The sequence below is a fragment of the Papilio polytes genome, unplaced genomic scaffold, assembly GCF_000836215.1.
Source record: "Papilio polytes unplaced genomic scaffold, Ppol_1.0 DF824150.1, whole genome shotgun sequence".
NCBI lineage: Eukaryota > Metazoa > Arthropoda > Insecta > Lepidoptera > Papilionidae > Papilio > Papilio polytes.
In genome coordinates this window covers 145,296-167,991 of record NW_013525054.1, presented here as the reverse complement: position 1 = coordinate 167,991, position 22,696 = coordinate 145,296, and the positions used below count along the sequence as shown (strand labels likewise).

The following is a 22,696-nucleotide window of genomic DNA, read 5'->3' as shown; positions in this document are numbered from 1 at the left end:
CTAAATGTTATTATAGGTTATAAAATGCTGTCTTTAAAATATTAAACATAACTTTATTTGGATTTGTAACATTAGGAAACATCCCCATTTGCGGTAAACGTTCAGAAATTCTCTAACCCTTAATAACCTAGAGTTTAAATTTTGATACCAATCTTTTAAACCGAATGTTTACATTACAATTAGTTTTTTTTTATTGGTTGGCTGTACGTATTTTACTATTGCATAATATGTTTTTCAACGAAATAAAAAAAAAAGACAAATGTCATTATTGCTTTATTTTATCTATGACATGACTTGCGCGGCAAAGTGAACAAGTAAACCCATTTTACTAAAAGTTTTGTTGAATACAAATTTGATATATTTTCTTTTTCTGAAGAATATAAATACTTTTGAGGTAAGTGAATATATTATTTTTGCTAAGATATAATTAGTTTTTGCGAGTTCATGTTTTACTTGAAGAAACTAGTGCTATTTTTGTGAGTATCAATTTTGATACTTCAGGCATTCCGCCCTACATAAAACTTACCTACTAATTCTTTTGCTGTAAAAACTTTTAGAACTTCAGTTCATTATTTTTCTGCATGGCTTGGTGTTGATGCTGATTTTATTTTTATTTCATTATAGAAATTTATCCAAAATGCGACCGGAAGAGATTGAGAGCATATTGAAGCGGTTAGAAAATGGTGAAATTTCGGAAGACGATTCCACTGACAATGAAGATGACATAGACTATTATTTGATCCAAAGAGATCGTCTGATGGAGCTAGAAGATGAAGAAGATGTAGGCAACTTTCCCACTGAACCAGACTTGGATGCGGATTCGCCTGTAACAAACGTAGATACCGACATGCAACATAATTTAGAGACTGTTGAACGAAGCCCAACTCCTACAACTAGCAGCCAGAATAACCTGCAAACTGCACCCTTCAACTCTAGAAACTTAGTGTGGAGAGTAAAGAATATGGACATAGTCCAAGACGCTTTCCAGTTTGCTGGAAACACTGAGTATTCACAAGAAATTATGAACTTAGACACTCCTTTTCAGTTGTTTTCTTATTTTTTCGGTGAAGAAATTTTGAAATTTCTAGTGGACGAGTCAAATAAATATGCCTTCCAAAAGAATCCCAACTTTACCGAACCTGTAACTATCCTAGAATTACGTAAATTTATTGGAATTCTTATTTTTACTAGTGTATATCACTATCCTAGTGTCAGGTCATACTGGTCAAACATTACAAAGTTTGAACCCATATCACAAACAATGAATCGTAACAGATTTGATAAAATTAGACAAATTTTTCACATGAATGACGACTCAAAACATTTGCCCATTGATCATCCCCAGCACGACCGACTGCATAAAGTGTAGTAAAGACCAGTGATAGACTATTTGAATAAGAAATTTATTACCGTACCATTTGAGCATCGTCTATCACTAGACGAGCAAATGTGTGCAACAAAAATCAAACATTTTATGAAACAATACTTACCCAACAAGCCCCATAAGTGGGGATTCAAATTATATGTTTTATGCTCTCTGTCTGGGTATGCCTACAGTTTTGAGATTTACTCAGGAGCTAAGGACATAGACCGTTTACCTGACGAACCAGACCTCGGAGCTGTATCGAATACAGTTATTCGATTGTTACGACCAGTACCAAGGCACGTCAATCATATAACTTATTTTGACAATTTTTATACGAATATTCCTCTGCTACATTACTTGACCAACGAAGGTATTTATTGTCTTGGAACAGTACAGAGAAACAGGCTCGGAAAGTCGTGCAAGTTGCCGGAGAAACGGGAAATTATGAAGTCTAACGTACCCAGAGGAACATATCACGAAAATGTGGCCTCTCACGAAGGCAAAGAATTCTCGGCCACAAGTTGGAAAGACAATAAACAAGTATTATTACTTTCCACGTATGTTGGCGCTGAACCAGCGGATACTATAACCCGCTATGAAAAAAAACTAAAGGCTTAATGTTCAAGTATCATGTCCTCGGGTCATAAAAGAATATAATACACACATGGGCGGTGTTGATTTGATGGATAGCTTCATTGGTCGATATCGCATCCGCATAAAGTCAAGAAAGTGGACAACGAGGCTCTTCTACCACTTGCTAGACATGACTGTCATCAATGCCTGGGTACTTTACAACAAGGTAAACACAGTGAAAGGAAAACTTCCGAAGAATATTATGAAGTTAGAAGATTTTAGAACTGAGCTTGCCGATACTTTATGTAGATATCAAAGTGATTCGAAAAATAAAAGGGGAAGACCCAGTGCAAACAGTCGACAAGATACTACAGTACCTTCTAAAAGACCCCGGACAGGTGTACAAGTACTACCCTCTACTGACGTGCGTTGCGATTCTATTTGTCATGAAAAAATATTTATGGATTCTAGAAATAAGTGCAAATTTAATAATTGTAGGAAACTTACGTCTTGGTTCTGTAAAAAGTGTAAAGTGTCGTTATGCGATAATAAAATTAACCAATGTTTCGCATTATTTCATGCATAGGTAGGATACCTTTTTACAGAACCAAGAGGTAAGTTTCCTACAATTATTAAATTTGCAACTGATGTCATTATGGCCTTAATGCCTGAAGTATCAAAATTGATACCTGTTTCTTTTTTTAAATAAATATGTAAAATGAAGATTTTGATTTTTTTAGCTATTTTTCCCTTCATTTAGATCCTCAAGCAAACACAGTAATATTAAAAAAAAAACTTTCGTGAATCAGGCTATTTAAGGGCTAATCTCGTAAGAGCTACAAGTCAGATTTCTCATCCCTTTTCATAGAAAAGTACTGTAAATATATCTACGCACGTATTTGCATCATAATGTTAGTTTGATTTTATTTTAAAAAGACTGCTACATAATTTCATGGTTAAATTGATAGTAAATTGTACTTGTATTTAAATTCGAGACAAAAATACTTAAATAAATGATTCGATTTTAAAAAATAACTTTTTGTTTCTTTAGTTAGTAGGTATAACTCTCCTAATATATTACAAATAAATAATATAAAAAATAAAGTATTGAAACAGATAAAAATCTGTTCCAATTTTATGCCAAGCCGAGGTAATAATTAGGAAAAACTAAAAAAAAAAAACATTTATATGTCCATCCAATTAACTCGAGTTCAACCCGAATAATTTGGATTTTAACTCGAGTTACGTTTATCCCGAGTTGGCACATCACTAGTTACGTTGCTGTATAAGCTGTTAAGTGATTTATTAACTAGAAGACGCTTACCAGTACCCCCAATATATCAGCTGTTAGTAACATTGAGATTCTACGTTACTGGTAGTTTTCAGGTACTTACTGGTGTAACGCGCCCGTACCGCGCCTCTCGCACCCCTCTCTCCCTTGAGATCACGCTACTCAACTCGCCCCTCCTACCAGGAGATCAGGCCACGTTCTTAGCCCCTCTTCTGTACAACACGCCACCAGCGCTGCCGCGTTCCTGCTCCTCGCCTCTTGCACCCCGTGCCCTGCTCGAGACATCCCCGTGTCGCGCTTCCCGTGCCCCGCGCCTCATACCACAATCGGCGCAACCGCACCGGACAGCTAGTCGGACCCCGTCTGCTCTCGCGCAAAAACATCATTATGCCCTCATAATCTTCCGTTGGCTCGTTTTCACATATTTTTTTGTAACTTTTGTTGTGTAATGTTAACATCAGTATTAAATTTTTCAAGATTCCCTATTTAAAAGAAAATTTGAGCAAGCTACTCTAGATGGAATACTTCTAGGTGGTGAAAAGAAATAAATGACATTGTATTTCTAGCTTTAACAACAGATTTGTGGACGTCCGAGGTTAACGATGCTTACATTGCCGTCACGGGCTCACGGGGCACCATATAACAAAAGATCTCATACTTAAAACATTTTTACTAAAATGTGCAGAGTTTAAAGATACGCACAGCAGCGCGAATATTCAAGCTGCATTGCTCGAATAAAATTTTATTGTTACTGACAACGCAGCTAATGTGAAATAAGCCATTACTGATATAGGGTGGGAGCATTACGGATGCTACGGCCACACGTTGAACTAATACAAGATGCCCTGAAACTAGTCCAAGCTGCTTTGGACAAAGTTAAAACTCTCGTCCGACATTTTAAAACAAGCACTGCAGCGCTAGAGGAATTATTAAAAGCACAAACACAAGAAAATCCGGACGTGACACCAAAGCGCTTGGTACAAGAAGTACCAACCCGGTGGAACTCTGTATTTGCCATGTTAATGCGATTTGTGTAACTTGAAAACCAAATGTGTGCCACTGTGGCAATACTTAAAAAAGATTTACCGATATTAATTATCGATGAATGCATAATGTTTAATGCACTCTGTACAGTTTTAAAACGTCCTCTTTAAATGCCTGTAGCTGGCTAGCTAGAAGTCACATGTCTTGAGCAATTCCTCAAAAGGGGTCACATTCAAGTTTGCTCCAAAGCGCGATGGCCCATACGTAGTCAGTAAGAAGACAAGTCTATACGTATTGCGTCGCATTTCCTGATAAGCCTGATGAGATTGTATTGAAAATGTTAGTTGTTTAACTAGTAGTGGGGGCACTTGTCCTAGTCTAAAGGGGGAGTATGTAGGAGTCCTGCATATACGATACGCTGTCTCTTTCGCACGGATACTCTCTCAGCTCAGCTATTAATCGGGCCACTGATATAAGTTTCTTTGATGTTGACAGGGTTAAAAACAAAGGTCCAACAAAACGGTCGGAGAACTTCAAAAACAACATAGGTAAACCTAAGAATCAAAGAGATGCTCAAGATGTAGTCCCCAGCACTACAGCAACACCTATAAGAGACGAGCCCTTGTATGATATTGGGCCTCATTCCTTCTTGCTGGCAGTTCAAGACACATACTGTCAAAATTTTGAATACTCTGGATTTATTCCATTAGTTAACCAGACGTACGAAAAACTCCAAGGTGTGGATCCCCGCCTCCTTGACCGTATGCCATTAAGTATGTGTTGCGGCCGTAACGTCATGCGCTAAACCACTAATTAAACTAGACCGGCAGGCCAATCCCGGCATCGATGACGGGGTATATAAGACGATGACAAGTGTTTTCTCGCTCTCTTTCGCTTCCGTTATTTACCCGATGTCGACATTCTCGTTCCTTCATCTTGTAATTGTAAAGTGGCAGAAATCAACCGATTCTACGTAAAGAAAGTTTTATTCAAACCAACACATCGAACATTGGTCCTTTGCTCCAAACACTGGCCCAGCAAGGAAGACTGGTAAAAAGCGCATTCAGAAGACGAGGTAAGCCAACCATCCGCCATATTCCCCGACCGCATGGTAACATTTACGTTAATATTGTGCCTCGGTGATTTCAGTGATTTGGTGTATGCAAGTTGCCGCGGTGACCGAAACCAGCAGTACAGTGTGCCGCAGCCAGCACCGTCTGTACCTGACCACGCGTCGGGTCCGCCTCTTACAGTGAGTACTCCACACAATGGCAACTAAATTGGGTGTAGAATTAAACGCGGAAGTAGCTTCTTTATCACGCGTTAGGTCTCCGTAACAAAGTACGGAAGGTTTGACCTTGAATCATCTTATACGTAAACGTGGTATTTAAAAAGGTAATTTCAGTAAATTTCATAATTATTTGCTCACATTATGCGCCGACAATTTAACAAACGTGCAAATAATCGACATCAACTTAAGAATCCAAAACACGGTCACTTTATTTTCCAAATTTAACGTAATTCAGTCGCAAACCGAAGATTCGGTTGCTAACGTAAATCTAGATGAGCAGCTAGAACATCGCGAACTATTCGAAAGTAATTATTTTAAAACGCTCGCGTTAGCGCAAAGCATATGTATAAACAATGCGATCAACAATGAGAATAAGTCCGAAGTTACCTACTATTATCATGCCCACCTTCAGTGGCGAATACGACCAGTGGCTGGAGTTCTGCGATCATATCGCTAGTTCATAATTCACATGAGATCAGTAACATCCAAAAATATCACTATCTTAAATCAAAGGTAGTGCGGAATTAGTAATAGATTAGCTAGAATTCTCCAGCAACAATTACCCGATTGCTTGGGAACTACTATTAAATCGATACGATAATCATAGGTTATTAATATTCAACCACGTGACATCTTTATTCAGTTTAAAGTCTATTTCAAACGAGTAGTCTAGTTTAATTAGGAATTTAATTGACACGGAACCCACAGACTCCTGGGATACCCTTATTACATACTTAGTTGCGTCGAGGTTAGATTAAACGAGTGGGAGCAATACAAAATTAATTTATTTGCGGACAACGCCGACACGCGACCCGTTAAGCTAGATAACTTGCTTAAATTCCTACGACATGCTTGACACGTTGTCAGTTTCGAACAAATAAAATATTACGCGAAGTAAGTCAAAGGATTACTGCAACGTGTCAAGCGACAAGCTCTCGAGAATATACAGTTAAAAATTGTCTCGCTTGCAACGCGAATCATCCGTTATTTGTGCGAAAAAATTATCAACTTAGACATCATCATTACAAGACATGTAAGAAATGTAACAAAAAACATAACATAAACATAGTTGGGTTACAAATGACGAAAAACGGTTAATAACAGACGTAATTATCGAGACATGATAATCAAAAGTTACGATTCAATTACCTTAAAAAAATTACACCAATACCGTGAAGAAAATCGGTGTATATATACCGATGACAGCTAAATCTTAACCAATCATGTGCAAAACAAAGGATGGGGTACCAAAGTTGGACCACCATTAAAGAATTACCTATCTAAGGAGAAAGGATAATCATTGAACTTACTGGTGCAGAACAAGGGTTCATACCTAACGGACTATTGACATACAAAGCAAGTAGCGTTTCTGGTGATTACCACTCTAACATGAATGCAGAAAACAATAGTGTCTGAAAGAACGTCTGGTACCAAATCTTCCACCGATATTCGTAACCCAAGGTATGTCACGGATTTTAAATTGCATATTTAGCTTCTAAATGTATTTACATACATGTCTACTTATCTAATTGTATTTTAACACTTCTAGGAAAATACCCTGCCCTTGTCTTTGAAAATTAAAAGACTAGTTTCCCATATATTGAAGCTCGGATGCAGGATTTCCTCCAGAAAGAAATTTGCGGAAAAACTAGGATTGAAGCACAATTTTAATAATGAAACTAAAATGGCTGGACCACAATGGTTGAAAAGCTTCCTTGAAAGAGGGCTTACCAATTCAAAGAGCGAAGGGTCTAAGTAGGGCCGAGGTAGCCAAATTTTTTGATTTGCTCATAACCGTCTTGACTGACAATGACTTGCTAGATAAGTCGGAGCGAATTTTCAATATACCTGGCAAAGTATTGGCCAAAAAAGGGACTAAAACAGTGGAATCACTTACTTCCGGTGAAAAAGGCGAAACAATTACAGTTGTTGTTTGTTGCAACGCTATTGGCAAATTTCCTCCCACCTGTTCTGATTATCAAGGGGGTAAATAAAAAGCCTGAATTTGAAGGATTTCCACCTGGTTCAAAAGTTTATATGCCAAAGAAATTAGCATATATTTGCTCAGAACTTTTTTAAAAGTGGCTGACCGAACATTTTATACCCCGTGTTCGAACCAAAGACAATTACGTCAAAATCCAGCGTTTTTTACTCTGTGACAATGCTGACAGTCCAATCGACAGCGTCGCTTCCGGGCTCTCTTTGGTCCCGACCTCAACACGAAGCGGAGCGAGTTCAACAAGTCTTTGTCATTGTTTGTTTTAATTAAAGTTATTTTAGTCATCGAGTTTTATTATAACTTTTCAAAACACAATGAACACCCCGCAAGCCTCCAGGAAAGGTATTACTAATTTTAAATGGTCATTCATCTCATTCCAGTGCTGTCAATATGCTAGAAACTTCTCGTGACAATGATGACAGTTCTAAATAATAAAATGGCTTCGGTGACAAAATTACAGCAAGATAATGAATCCCTGCATTCATCTATAAAAGATTTGTCCCTTAGACTAGGTTCTATGGAACAGATAACCCGAAAGATAGAAATAAATGGTAATTAAAAAAGGAGCAAACACAAGCAAAAACGAAGAGGAACTTCAACATAAGTGACATTATTTACGATGTTACTAAGGTCGCATGTTCACTAGTTAAAAAAACCTCTGATTATCATTAAAGTCGACAAGAAAATGTCATTACGCAAGTATTTAACGGAAAAATTAAAAACAGAAATGAATTATATAAACACGTTTTTTATACTAAAGACAGAAAAGCTCTGCGTCTGGAATAACCACCTCAGGTAATCCTAACCTAGCGTTAGATAATTTTGATCGATTTGTTGTCACACGTCCAGAAAACATATTTAATATTGTTTACATTTGTAACAAGACCAAGAACACGAAAACATTGGAATCTTGGAGCATTAGGAAACGTGAGAAAAAATAAAATCTCCAAGTCATAGGTTCATTGCGAAATTCAACCTCTTTGGCCGACAAGTGTGAACAAAACCAATGAGGCTGCATACTGGCCACCGAGACATTTACATAGTTTGTTAAACATAAGATGTAAGAGAAATAAGCACACAAGAAAAAGGATGTGATAGACATAGTTTTCAGTCCATAATAAGAAACTGTTACGTGAATAAATGTAAACAAGTTAAACTGTCAGTAACAAGTTAAACAATATGAGCTACAAAAATAATAATTACTCGGTCTAAAACATTATTTCTTTTAGTGTATTCTCCAGTTTAAAATGCATGGACTTTAATTGCTTTTTTAGTATGTGAAATACAAGCAAACAGCCACCAAAATGCACTAAAATAGTGAAGTGACCACTGCCCAGACATATCCACAATACCAAACTTTATAACATATAGTGGAAAAGTACCTGGTAACTTAATTAAGAGAAGGCACTGTTTCTTGTAACACAGGTTCCCACCACAGGAGGCAGAGTCCTCAAATATTGTAAAATTTGGTGGAACAATAAAGCATTTTTAATTTTCAGTGGAAGCGCTGCAATAATGAGGCATAGTCATGCCTAGGTAGAGGAAATATCCTCATATTCCCATCCACTACCACCTCCATTTATCCTTTGTATAAAAATCAAATAGTAAAATTCCACTTCTCATCTTCAACTTGTAAAGAATTTAGTAACTTTTGCAAAAAGCAGTTCATATCTTTGTTCACCTAAGTGTGACTGCCATTATTCTTTGCCACAATGCAAACACAAAATTTAAAAAATTACATTCTGATGTATCCATTAATGAAAACCTAGAAATATATCCATTTAAGAGAACTCTTCAATAAGAGACAAGTACAACTGACAATAATTATGATGGTAGTTTAAAAAATAATTCAAGTTGTCTCCCAAAACCGCTTGAACACAAAATAGCAAGATAGTGAGTTTCATAAACAACCCTATGTTTTTTTTAAGTGTAACAAACGGCCACATTCTTTTGCTAAAATAGCGAAGTGACCGCTTCTCATAGACATTAATATCAATGCTTTTCCCATTCTAAACAGACAGAGGATATTTAAGGTTTTTTCCCCTTTCTCATAAAAAGGTAAGAGGACCATAACTCGGACTTTAGACATCTAAACACATCGAAACGAAACGCAGAAATACCATAATATACTGGGAAAGACCACCGCTACACGCCTGTCATGCGTATAAGCGGTTTTAACTTTACCAGACAAGTAGACCGTTTCGCACTTTTAGAGAGTACATGTTGAGAAACATTCAACAAACTACTCATTTACAGTAAAAACTTCTACAAAAATTATGACGTCACCGAAATTGTTGCTTAAAACCAAGCCATTTCCAAGCCTTACACCGTACAAAATATCGTTTCCTGCTCACTACGGTAATAAGACAATTGATAATATTCTGCACATTTAGAATTTAGAAATGATGATTTTCCTCTGATTTTTTGAGCGAGCAATCGGCAACTTGAGTCCATTTCTGCATTTGTGTCAGTGTTGCCAATTAAATTTTCTACCCAGCCGTGTACATTGTATAAAAAAATCCGTGTTTGTGTGGGTAAATATTATCGGTGGGTCGTAGCACAAGTAAAAAAGGAATTAACATTGCCTAAGTGTTAAAAATTGTCCTTGTTTTGTTATATAAAATCGTTATGTATTTAAAGCTATTTGAAAAATAATTTATTAAAGAAAAACAATGAATTATTGTGAATTTCCAATAAGCGGTAGATTTTAGATATACACAGATAGTGATCCGAAAGCCACAGAACACGGCAATTGACGTAGCATTGGCAACACTGATTTGCATTTGACATTGCTAAAACCAAGAAGTATGTGTGGAATCTATGGAAGATTTCTTTTTCGAAACTCGAATCCATTACTCCATTACATAAATACTGAAAGAATTTTTATTCTTGGTCATTTTATTACTAAACGTCAAGAACTTTTAAATAAGGTTTTTACTTGTTTTAAGATTACTAGAAAGGTAATACATGAAAATATTAACTAAAAGCAATGTAATAAAAGTGTTGTGACGTAATAGTCCACATATCCGGTCAGTCGTCACTTCTATGCTTATAAAAAGAACTTGATTGGTTCTCTGTTATCAAAACTCAAAAAGCGATTAAACCTCTCTATAACTTTGGAAAAGCACATAAAAACTGTTGTAAATATTGTTAAACCATAACAATACAAAGTTGTGTGAGAAAACATAATGTCCGTTAATTTTGAAAACATAAAAACCAACGTTCCTTTGTAAAAATTTTTACTTCTACCTCGATAATTGGCATTCTATGAGGACGTTTTGACTTATTTTTATAACTTATTATCTCGCACAGCCGAATTATAAAAAACACTGTCCAAAGGGGCATTTCCTTACTTAAACTTGGGGCGTTTCTTAAAAGGGAGCAACGCATCTGCGGTTTTCATGGCGTTGCGGATGTCTATGAGAGTGGGATAAAATAGGCGAAGTTTGTCCGCTGTACGTTTGACTCCATCCCATACAAAAAATCTTGATGAATTAGGAATAATAGATAGGAAATTAAACAAAGTATGTTTATTGGCTACTTTTTTATATTAACATTGCGAGGACGAAGTCGCAGGAAGCAGCTAGTTACAAATATAAAAGTTGTTTCTGTCCACTTCCACAGTACATTATTAGGAGCCTAGTTGATCACCACGCCGCCCGGTTCCCCCTTTTATTATAAAAAAATGTGTTAAACATAAAACTTTAGTAAATGCGTCAACATTAATAAATAAAAAATAAAAGTTTCTTGTAATCTATACATATATAAAAAAGGTACGATTTTTTATACATGTTTTGAAATAACTCAAAAACTACTGGCAGCCAAAAGCGAATCGTCAACGACCGAGCTCTTACCGATCGGCTAGATCCTCTGGCCTTGCGGAGGGACGTCAGTTCCCTCTGCATTTTTTACCGTATTTACCACGGGGAGTGCTCCGAGGAGTTGTTTGGAACGATTCCTGCCGCCGAGTTTCGTCATCGGACGACACGACAGACCGCCAGGTACCATCCTCACCATGTTGATGGCTGGCATTCCACAACCGTGCGGTTTTCGCGGAACTTTTTGCCCCGCACAGCCGCGTTGTGGAACGGTCTGTCCTCGGCGGTATTTCCAAACCAATACGACTTAGGGTCCTTCAAGAAGCGAGCCTACAATTTCCTCAAAGGCCGGCAACGCATCTGTAGTTCCTCTGGTGTTGCGGATGTCCATGGGCGTCGTTGACCACCTTTGTGTTCCCGCCGCTCGTTTGCCCCCTTCTCTTATAAAAAAAAAAGCGACGTTATCAGTGAGTACAATAGTCTATGTTTTTTATTATTTTTTAAAATAAATAAAAACAATTATGATTGAAAACTTCCAAGTTTTATTGTGCAAATTAATTTAAATGAGACATTGATTTATTAATAGAAACATAAACAACAGAAATCTTTTGAAATATTCCTTCAGCTGATATAAATTACTTATTGCCTGTCCCACCAAATTGTAAATTGTCTGATAACAATCCAACATGTAAAATATTTGATGGAAATATCGTATTTTGTTCCCTTATCTGACAGTAACGTCATTACATATCTGAGTTTATCAGCCAGTGGTGGGACAGGTCCTTAGTTAAATAGACAACACATAATATTAAACAATTAACAGACCAAAATTCAACAATCCTTGTACAGTTTGTAACAGTAAAGGCTGGATGCCAATAACTGGCACACACATGCTAATTCCTTAACCCTTAATTCGCTAGTGTCCAGTGAAAAACAACTAATTAAAAAAATAGTACTTATTTATTGCATATCCAAAAATACGACTTTATAAAAAAACTTATTTTTTTGCCTAAAAAAACTCCATCGAATTAAGGGATAAACACGCCAGCTAAAGCCTACATGTATATACACTAACTGGCATGCATATTACTGTGTTACTGGCATATATCCCTGCATTAAGATCTGTAGACCTACTTCTCTTCCATTTTAGATCCCAGCAAGAAATGCAAACACAATTTTAACATATCCATAATTATTCCAACAAAAACATTATCAATAATTTTAAATCTTCAGCAGAAGATATAGAAACGATATTTTTATTCCAACAATAGATTTATTTTGTAAACAAACTTTTAAAATAATTTGTGAGAGTTTCCTTTTCACATAAAACTACTGAAACACTAAAATATGTAGAAAATGCCATAACAATATCACTCCCATCTCATTATTTGCTCAAAATCAAAGGACAATTTTGATTTGAGGAAATAAAGTTAGCGTGAATTGTCTATACTCTATACAATCCAAATGTTAAACCATAGACAAACACTACAGATATTTCTCTAAAAAGTTTAATTCACTTAGATTTGTACCATTGAGTTGTAGCTTTATGAAATGTCAAAGCATTACTAAATACCACCATATACGAGTAGCGGCAGTGGTAGAGAAGGTAAGGAGTAAAGTTAGCATGGGGGCTTGTTATGGAGGAATCGCATGTTACAAGAACATTAGTTATGAGTACACCGGTAGAGGTAGACATAGAAAGAGATGTATTGTGTGAACGGTGACAAGAAGAGAGTGACTGAGATGATTTATGATAGGGTTATGGAGGACAAAAACCTGTAGTCCTACGGGAGTAAGATGACTAACCATAATGTACAATTTGTAAGCCAGCCGTGAAATTGCAGAAAGTATTATGGGTAAATTAAGTTGATCTTAAGCCAGGTAATTTAATCAGAAGCAAACTGTGAGCAACGGATTATTTATCGCACACAAACACATACAACCTTACAAATAAACATAAGTTAAACTTAGGAATAAACTGAGTATGTCCAAATTTTACTTTTACTCAGTTTATTCTGCATTTGTAAGGCTGATTTTGCAATTTACAAACAAAACAGTTTTCAACTATATAACATTAGCTATCTATATTTTTAAAATCACTTAAATTTATCTAAACGCAATTCACAGAATAACGAATAAATTGAAATAGCAGACTCAATGTAAAGTGCAGTTGGGGAAATCTGCAGTGTTTCTTTACAGAAATGCCTCGTTTCTTCGAACAAGACAAACTTTTCCTCTTGCTTGTACCTTATTTGGTACAGACATAATTAATGACTGCATCTTTATTTATAACCATATCTCATAAAATATGAAATGATTTTATTTTTTTAAGTGGAATACTGTCAAATTCCCCAATTGTACATCTGTTTGATTAATTTTAAATGAAAAGATAGGAGAGTAAATGATATTTGTTGCCTTATATTTAATAAGTCTTGAATTGACATAAACTGTAGCTACGTTGTTCGATTGCCACACTACACTTGTAGTCCGCACTTCACTGAACACACTCGTCTTGTATCAAATTACTTCAGGATTGTAAAGTCTTCTCTTCTTGGGGCGGTGTCTAAGGCGTCCCGCAGAGTCTCGCCTGTCGGAGCCCTGTGTGGCGGAGCCCCGCGTGTCGGAGCGCGGTGGACCCGGGGTGCGCGGGCGCAGCCCCCGCCGCGTCTCGTCCGACGACTCCTCCACGTCGTCGAATCTATGCCGCAGTTCGGAGTAGCGTTTGCTAAGTCTAGTTCTCTCTGAAAGAAAATAATTATTTGTATTAAATAGATTTGTCAGTCAAAATAAAAAGAAATCGTACAGATATCTATATATATACTATTTTTGTATGTAATGAATTAACTGAAAAACTACTGGGCCGATTTAAAAAAATCTTTCACCATTAAAAAGCTACGTTATAAGTGAATAACATAGGATATGTTTTGTTTATCAATTTTTAATTTCACGTGAGCAAAGTTGCGAGCAACAGCTAGTAGCTAGTAGATATGAACCAAGAACGCATAATTGTCACAGTTTTAACCGACTATCGGTATACATAAAAAAAACACAAAAACCTCACAAGCTTTTATTTAAAAACAAAATGGCAACTATGCCGTTAGAAACCAAAACAGAATCAGTCTTAAGTCAGATTGGTTTTCCGATAGAAAATAATACGAATAAAAAACAATGGTTAATTTCGGAACTTGACACACACAAATAGTGGCGTGAGAGAGTTCTTTACCTCTGACTGTGTGTATCGCGTGGAGGGCATCTTCTGTGTGTGTGGAGCTGGCGGCGGGCTCGGGGCTGCCGGAGCTGGAGGAGCTCGCTCTGGGCCTGCGCCGGGCCGCCCGCGGGGGACTGTCCAAATTCCTGGACAAAGCCCTGGACGAGCACGAGGAACTGGTCGAGGTTGAAGATACGGACCTAGTTGTGCGATTCGCTGAATGCAGTGCACTAGCCCGAACAGGCCGCTTTGCCACACGTGGTGCACTGGTCCGAGCCGTGCCATTTGCCAAGAGCGGTGCGCTGGTCCGAGCTGTGCGCTTTGCCACACGCGACTGACTTCCCTTGGCCTTGCGGGGGGGACTGGCTGATGTTGAAGAGTTTGCCCGAGCTGTTCGCCTCTCCGAACCCGGTGCACTGGCCCGAGCTGCGCGTTTTGCCACACGCGACGGTCTGCCCTTAGCCTTGCGGGGGGGACTGGCTGATGTTGAAGAACTCGCCCGAGCCGCGCGCTTTTCCACACGCGACCGACTTTCCTTGGCCTTGGCCGGGGGACTGGCTGATGTTGAAGAGTTTGCCCGAGCCCTGCGCTTCCCCGAACCCGGTGCACTAGTCCCTGCTGTGCGCTTTGCCACACGCGACGGACTGCTCTTGGCCTTGCGCTGGGGACTGGGTGACGAAGAGTTCGCCCGAGCAGTGCGCTTCCCCGCACGCTGCGGACTGGCTTTAGCTGCGCGCCGGGGAATTTGTAAATTGTTTGCCGTAGCTGAGCGCTTTCCTGAAGCCGGACTAACCCTAGCTTTGCGATCCGTCAAACGAGGAGGATTGGCCCTAGCCGTGCGCTTCTCTACACGCGGCGGACTCGGCTTACCGGAGCGCGGTGGCGAAGGCGAAGGCGAGGGCGAGGGCGGGGGCGAAGGCCTGTGTGGAGGCAGGAGGCGCGCCCGGTGCGGCGCCCACGCGCTGCGCACGCGTGGCATCGCAAACATCGAGTTATTTCCAGTTTTCTGCTTGTTACGCTTCTGCTTTATTTCACCTGTACATTAAAACTGAAGCTTTATACAGTTTCCAAAAATATATTAAGAGTAATTGTGTGATTTACTGTGTAGTCATTATTTCTTTTAGTTCAACAATAAAAAAAGTCATTGTGGCGTTTTGTGTATTTATACTTTCTACTGAAGGAAGCACAAAATATGACTAAAGGCATTATTGTCTTAGTGTGTGTGCAATCGAACAAATGTTAGTTTTTTTATTAGGCGATCCGCTACACATTTGACCACTTCTATAAAAAAAGCTTTCGATATTTGTAGTATATATTTTTTGGTAATGAATAAGTAATAGTGTATGCATAGTATGTGTCACCACTAGTGGTCGGCAAACTTATTAGCCAAAGAGTCAAATGTGAACATTTAAAAAATTCAAATAAGAATAATTGGGAGCCAAATCTGTTTGTTTAGAAAACTTTTATTACCCGAAATAAGCAATGCTAACATTTTGGTAAGTTTGAGTAAGTTAGAGTGACACTTAAGGAGTGAAGCCTCATGTAGGTCTAGAACTGCACTTTGCCGACCACTGGTGTAAGTGTGTGGCATTGTGGCATTGCGGCAGTACGGGCGTGTGGCGATGTGGCGATGTGGCGACCTGTGGCGGCGGCGGCGCGCAGGGCGGCGGCGAGGGCGGAGGGAGCGATGTGCGCCAGCGAGGGCAGGATGTGGCGCAGGTAGCGGTTGCGCAGAGAGTGCCACGTCCGCGCTAACACAAACAATATATTTGTGACATTTATAAATTATGACATCTGTACTAATATTATAACGAGGAAATATTTTTATTTTTGTATGTATTGGAATAACTAAGAAACCACGGGGCCGATTAAAAAAAAATCCACCAGTAAAAAGTATTATCAGTGAGTAGCATAGGGTATATTTTTTTATCATTTTTTAATTACACGCGGACGAAGTCGCGGGCAACAGCTCGTTTATAATAGTAATGAGATAAGATGTGTGGTACTGACAGACGCCGGTGTGCGCGGCGTGGTGCGGCGGCAGGTCGCGCCACAGCCTGTTGCCGTTGACGAGGCGCGCGCGGTCTCCGCGCTGCACCCATGATATGATAGCCTGGTCCTCCAGCGGGGAGTACACGGTTCTCCCACCACCCCCCACCTCCACTACCCTGGTACCAGCTGCCTGCGTGCCAAGTATCCTGGTGCCAATTGTCCGACTTGGTGCTTTAGTGCCATCCCGTGCACCGGTGACAATTTCCTTTTCAGGTGACGTGAGTGGCGAAGAACTAGATTCATGTAACCCGTTCACTTGTGGACTGTTGAATGTTGTATAGTTCTCATAAATAACACTGCGTTGGGGCTATAACCTACTGTTAATCTCAAAAAGGACCATAAATAAGGTAAAGATTTTTTTTGATAGTACCGAAATATAAGAATCTCTATGGTCATAGATTTTGAGTGGAAAATATATACATGCAAACATTTTAGTTTACTTTAGTGATGGGACTCGAGTGATTTTTTTTCACTCGAGTCACTCGGTACTCGTAACTTTCTCACTCGAATGCCACTCGAGTGAAGATAAGACTCGAGTGATGTTTATAGACGCGAGTCACTCGGAATATAAAAATCAAGGAACCAAAATTTTAAAACCAATAAAACAATGTTAATTTAACATAAAGAAATTATTTTCGCATTAACGTAAAAGTTACTCAAAAAATCTGTACAAAATGTGTAAAAATAGTGTTTTCCTTTAAACTAAACCTGTCTACACAATCAAGAAACCTCTTATATCATCTATTAGTTGAAATTTTATAGTGTACTATAAATAAGTTCTAATCCATTTTAATAAATTCTTACAAGTAATTTTCATGAGATCCAAATATGGACAATTTGATTATGTTCTTACACAATTTTGATAATAAAATTAACTTAAACAAAGCTTAAATAAACTCTACAAAAGAACAGAAATAGTGTGTTTTTAAAAAGATAACAAATTTAACTGAAAATGCTGTAATCGTTTCTTACTCCGCTTAGTATAAACCAACAAAATGGTTACTAGTCATTCGTAATTCGAGTCAACTCGAGTCACTCGCAACTCGGGTTGTCAAAAATTTCACTCGAGTCCGAGTAAGAAAAAAATGACTCGAGTCACTCGAGTAAAAAACAACTCGAGTCCCATCACTAGTTTACTTGGCAATACCAGCAATTTCGTCTTCCGTTAATGTCTAACATAATAATTATAAAGGAGAAATTTGTATATATTGAAATAACTCATTAACTATTGGGCAGATTTTAAAAATTCTTTCACCACAAGAAAGGTAATTAATCTATGAATAACATATATATTTTAAATACGGGTATTTCGACATACATTGCTTTTAATTAACTAACAAGACATATTATGTTTGTAAAGTAGAAACAAATTGTTTTTTAAGATAAATATTATAAGAATTTTATAACAAGAAGTGAGTTACTCACCTGAAACGTGAAGTACACGACTGCTGGGGCTCTCGGAAGTCACTGTCGCTGTTGCTACTCAATAATACCACTTTTCTCTTCTGCGGACTGATCTGCTTCTCTTTCACAGAAGACTTATATTTCTTTAACATGGAATCTTTTAAGCCTTTACTATGCTGTGAACTCCGAGTGTTCTCTGATTCATTTTCCTTATTATCTTGAATGGATTGTGTTGATGTACTCTCACTTCTCTGTCTCTTATTGGTTCGTTTTAACGACTGCAGACCAAGACTACTCATAAAATCATTCTCTGACACTTCAGTTCTGCTTTGAAGCATCCTCTTTATCTGAGGACACTGTTCTACCACAACCAGGGGATTGATTTTGTAAAACACTTGCTCCTTGTACGCATCATCGATGTCATATCGCTTTGGATCTACACCCAAGTTGTTCTTTTTCAAATATCTACGTAAAATCTCTACAACTTCCTCTTCTATTAATAATTCTTTTACTTCTTGTCTACGCTTTTTAGTTTTATCTGTTGATTCTTGTTTATCTGATTTTTCACTATCTAATTCTTTGGTTCTGCTACTTCCTCTTAGTTCTCTGCCAGCTTTATCTATTTTTTTATTTACTTTGTTTGACTTGGATTTAATAAATCTGCCATTTCTTCTTAATGGTAATATTTTGTTTGCATTGTTATGTTGTAGAGACATCATTGTGTCAGATACTTGGTTGGCAGCGTCCACAGTTGTGTTACATTGTATGCCCACACTGCTGGTCTCCTTCAATACCTTGTATCTATCATCATTGCATCTGAAATAGCACAAGTATTTTGGATTAGCTTCCTTGCTTGCAGAATATGAAATCTTCTTTTCTTTAGAGAAGGCAAACAGGCAGCAGAAATACCAATACCAGAAGAACTACAGATGATGGACCTTAAGTCATAAAAAAACCTGATTATAATTTAATCTTTCAAAATCAAAAAGTTAGTTTTAAACTTCTGGCAGAGGAAATTCAACACAAATGGTAAAATAGTTTTAGTATTGGCACACAAGGAGAGGTTTGCACAGCTGACAGCCAACCTCCAGCAATTCGGAAGGTAATTTAGTACAAAAACTGATCAACAGACCTGTTCGTCTTCCATTGTACTGGACTTTTGGACCGAAATTCTATACTCGGTGCTGGAGTTGATACATATTCTCTGAAATACAACATTTTAATTTATTACAACTAGCAATAAGATGTTTTAAATTAAAGACAAGGGATTAAATTCAGAATGTGTACATTAGAGGAAGTTTGAAAGCATCACCAGTGGTTGAGAAATTGAGAAGCAAAATGTTAGCATTGTATGGACATATCATGCAAGATGTTGAGGACATGAATAAGAAAGTATTGAGATGATTGTGAATAGCTTTAAAGGAAGAAACCAAAGAAAGTATGGAAAGGAGTGCATTCAGATATGATGGCTGATAAAGATGGCAACATCTCAAGTGGAATAATAAATTCACATTGCCTTAAATCACTGATTGTATAGCAGTTATTTGATTAAAACAAACCTCAAAACAATGTTAGCTTTGGCGGCAGAGGGGCTGTCGGCGGCTAGCGAGCGGAGCGCGCGTAGCACACGCCGTCGCCGCGCCACCTCCAGCCGCCCGCCGCGCACGTACACGAAGCCCGCGGGGCCCCAGCCTGACACGCACCCGGTCTTCAAATCTATCTCCCGCCAACGACCGCCGCCGTGAATGTAAAACTTTGAACTCATCTTAAACACCTGAAATAACACTATGAAAGACTACACAAACAACATCTTGTAGTCATTTAAATACACAGTACTCTGTATTTTATGTTAAAAATAGTGTAATACAATTCCCGCTCAATTGCCTGTTGTTGAAACGCTTTTTTTACTTTATTATGCACTTGACGCGGCGACGTTGACATATGTCAATGTCATAACGTTCGTTTCTGACAAATAAAAACACAGATACAAATACGCAGAGTTCATAAATCTCAGAATTCAATCTTGATTCTTTAAAAAAATGTACTTTAATTTAACCAAATTGAAGTTTAATTAAATATTATACGAAAATAGTCGACTTTCTAGTTGTAGTAATAATAAAAATTACATTACTATAGTGTTGATTGAAATCCATTCGAAGTTATTTGGCTTGGCAATTATAATTATTACTATCATTCTGTCACATTATCGGAAGTGACAAATTGTGATAAATAAACAAACAATTAACTTATAAGAAAACAGCCACGCGGATTTTTTTAATAATTTTTAAGCTTAAAAGTAATAAATGCCCTGTAGTCGTCAAACTTTGTCCTTAAAATATAGTTAAAATCGAAGATTGAAGAAGAGATCCAGACTCAAAGGTTCACTTACTAGTAAAATAATACGTAAGTATTGATAAGTCATTGTCGCCGGTTTTTGTTTTTATTTTACTAAAAGTTAAATAAAATAATTAAATAGTAGGTCCAATTAACATACATACACGTGTCATATATAAATATATTTCTGTTTGAGCAAAAAATATCGTATAAGTGAATGTTCCGCTCCACATCCGCCGGTCTGTCGCTATCAGTTACACTTAGGTTTCGAACATAACATTGTTATATTAATAAACTGATTCCCAAAGTGGTCAATGACCCCCTGGGGTCCACAGGAGACCTCTGGGGGTCTACAAAAGTGTAATCTGATTTCTAACACTCAAGGCTTGCTTTAGGTGTACCAAAATCTACATTTGATTTTTCTATAATCAATAAACTTTTATTTTATTTCAATTATTTAAATATCTTACTCCCCCCCCCCCGCTCCAAGAACTTAACTGAGGCTCCACCATCTACCAAACTTTAACACTTAAATGTACGATTTTTTTAAAATACCATAAATTGGAACAGGTAGTAAATTGAACATAGATTAAGGGGAAAAAATGGTTTTTCAAAATAATCTATTGGGTAAGGAAGAAAAGACTGATGTATAAATGCATGATGCATTTAAGTGTTCATAAGAAAAAGTTTGAGAACATCTGAACATAACAATGTATACTAAAGCAGTAACACTCCTACACAAGTCACGTATGCTTTATGAGTAAGCACAGTCTACAGTACACTTATATACTTAAATGTATATGTTATCAGTTATAAATAGAATTTTAGTGTGTACATGCAGCACTCCAGTGCTGAATGTTGCACGGTCAACACTAACAAGGAATTGATACAATTTTATTTGAAATGTTTTTATATGATTGGTGATTTTAGGAATATATGTGTGAGTAAATATTGTTATATGTTTTTTTGTTAAGTATAAGTTAAGGAGAACAATTAATAATCATACTAATAATTCATGTAAAATATGTTATATGTAAAAATAAGATATATAAATAATCATACTAATATTATAAATGCGAAAGTTTATATGGATGGATGTTAGAGTTTGTAGCCTAAACGGCTGAACGGATCTGGATGAAATTTGGCATAGATGTAGTGCAGAGTATGGAAGAACACATAGGCTACTACTTTTGTTTTTTTTTAATACCACGCGGATGGAGTCGCGGGCGAAAGCTAGTAATATTATAAATACGAAAGTTTAGATGGATGTTTGTTAGATTTTGTAGCCTAAACTGCTGAACGGATTTCGATGAAATTTATTACAGATGTAGAGGATAGTCTGGAAGAACACATAGGCTACACACTTTTGAATTTTTTTATCCCACGCGAATGGATTCACGGGCGAAAGCTGATATCTAAATATATCTATAAATAGTTATGTTTGAAATTTAGCTGAATTGTCCTGTCAATAAGTAACTCTTTAATATGTTAGAGTAGAAATTTTACTAATGTTTTAAATGCGAATGTTTAAATGGATGTTTATTATTATATATTTGTTTATCTTGTTACCAACAGGGTGGCAGCCAAAAATAGAAAGTTTTATTTACAGAAAACAACTTTATTTTAAAGTTTAAATTTTTACAATAAATAACAAATATCTGTTGATCACATCCTGCCTTTTATACACTTACTTTTCTTTTGTTTTTAATATATCTTTTTTTTAAACCATATAAAGGTCTCGGTGGTCAGTATGCAACCTCTTTGGTTGTATAAACACTTGTCAGCGAAGAGGTTGTATTTTGCACTGAACAGTATTACCAACTAAACAGATCTCAATGATATTTGGTAGTAATGTAGAATATAGTCTGGAAGAACACAGGATACTAAAGTTTTTTTTTAATTCACATTATTAAAGTTAGGAGGTAAATAAATTGGAATAAACATGTAGGAAAGGGACAGAAAGTACAGTTATAGTCATTTGTGCATTTGAATATTGACATTTGTAATTGAAAGTTGTACAAATTAAATTAAATAGTTTTATAATATGAAGCGAACATGGCCACACGGGTACAGCTTATATAAGACACAAGAATTTATGCCTATAGCTAAGCCTATAAGCCTATAATAAGATAAGTCTTATCTATACTGATATATGAAGAGAAAGGATTTGTATTTTTGTATATATTGAAATAACTCAATAACTACTGGGCCGATTTTAAAAATTTCAGTGTTAGAAAGGTAAATTATCAATGAGTAACATAGGCTTCTAACAGTGGTAGTGCCCACTTTAACATCTCAACACTGAAGGCTGGCACGTCCCCAGTAATACCACGACCACACAGAAGACAGCTTTGAAATTTTTTTTTTTTTTTTTTT

General features: G+C 37.1%; 2 protein-coding genes and 1 long non-coding RNA gene across 3 annotated transcripts in view; 2 read left to right on the top strand and 1 right to left on the bottom strand.

The window, feature by feature from the left end:
* Positions 1-1,377: 1,377 nt before the first annotated feature.
* Positions 1,378-9,002, top strand: LOC106111701. Its single transcript, XR_001226190.1, has 2 exons — positions 1,378-6,966; positions 7,055-9,002. It is a non-coding gene; the product is annotated as an uncharacterized LOC106111701 (long non-coding RNA).
* A 3,064-nt stretch (positions 9,003-12,066) lies between these two features.
* Positions 12,067-19,909, bottom strand: LOC106111702 (serine/arginine repetitive matrix protein 1-like). The gene is made up of 7 exons (XM_013293847.1): positions 19,546-19,909; positions 19,119-19,190; positions 18,008-18,802; positions 16,541-16,845; positions 16,171-16,281; positions 14,546-15,565; positions 12,067-14,063 (listed from the first exon to the last, which is right to left on the bottom strand). Exons 1-7 carry the CDS (start codon positions 19,749-19,751, stop codon positions 13,840-13,842), a joined length of 2,733 nt encoding a protein of 910 aa, XP_013149301.1. The 5' UTR covers positions 19,752-19,909; the 3' UTR covers positions 12,067-13,839.
* A 1,231-nt stretch (positions 19,910-21,140) lies between these two features.
* Positions 21,141-22,696, top strand: part of LOC106111696 — a 17,274-nt gene continuing 15,718 nt past the window's right edge. The window contains exon 1 of the mRNA XM_013293844.1: positions 21,141-21,260. Within this exon, the coding sequence (XP_013149298.1) occupies positions 21,156-21,260 (105 nt within the window). The 5' untranslated portion in view covers positions 21,141-21,155. The remainder of the gene's footprint in view (positions 21,261-22,696) is intronic.

Coding starts and splice junctions, on each gene's coding strand:
- LOC106111702 (XM_013293847.1), bottom strand. CDS start 19,751: ATGAGTTCAAAGTTTTACATTCACGGCGGCGGTCGTTGGCGGGAGATA. Junction 15,566..16,170: donor GCGCGCCGCCGCCGCCACAG/GTCGCCACATCG, acceptor TTTAATGTACAG/GTGAAATAAAGCAGAAGCGT. Junction 14,064..14,545: donor CGCGATACACACAGTCAGAG/GTAAAGAACTCT, acceptor ATTTTCTTTCAG/AGAGAACTAGACTTAGCAAA.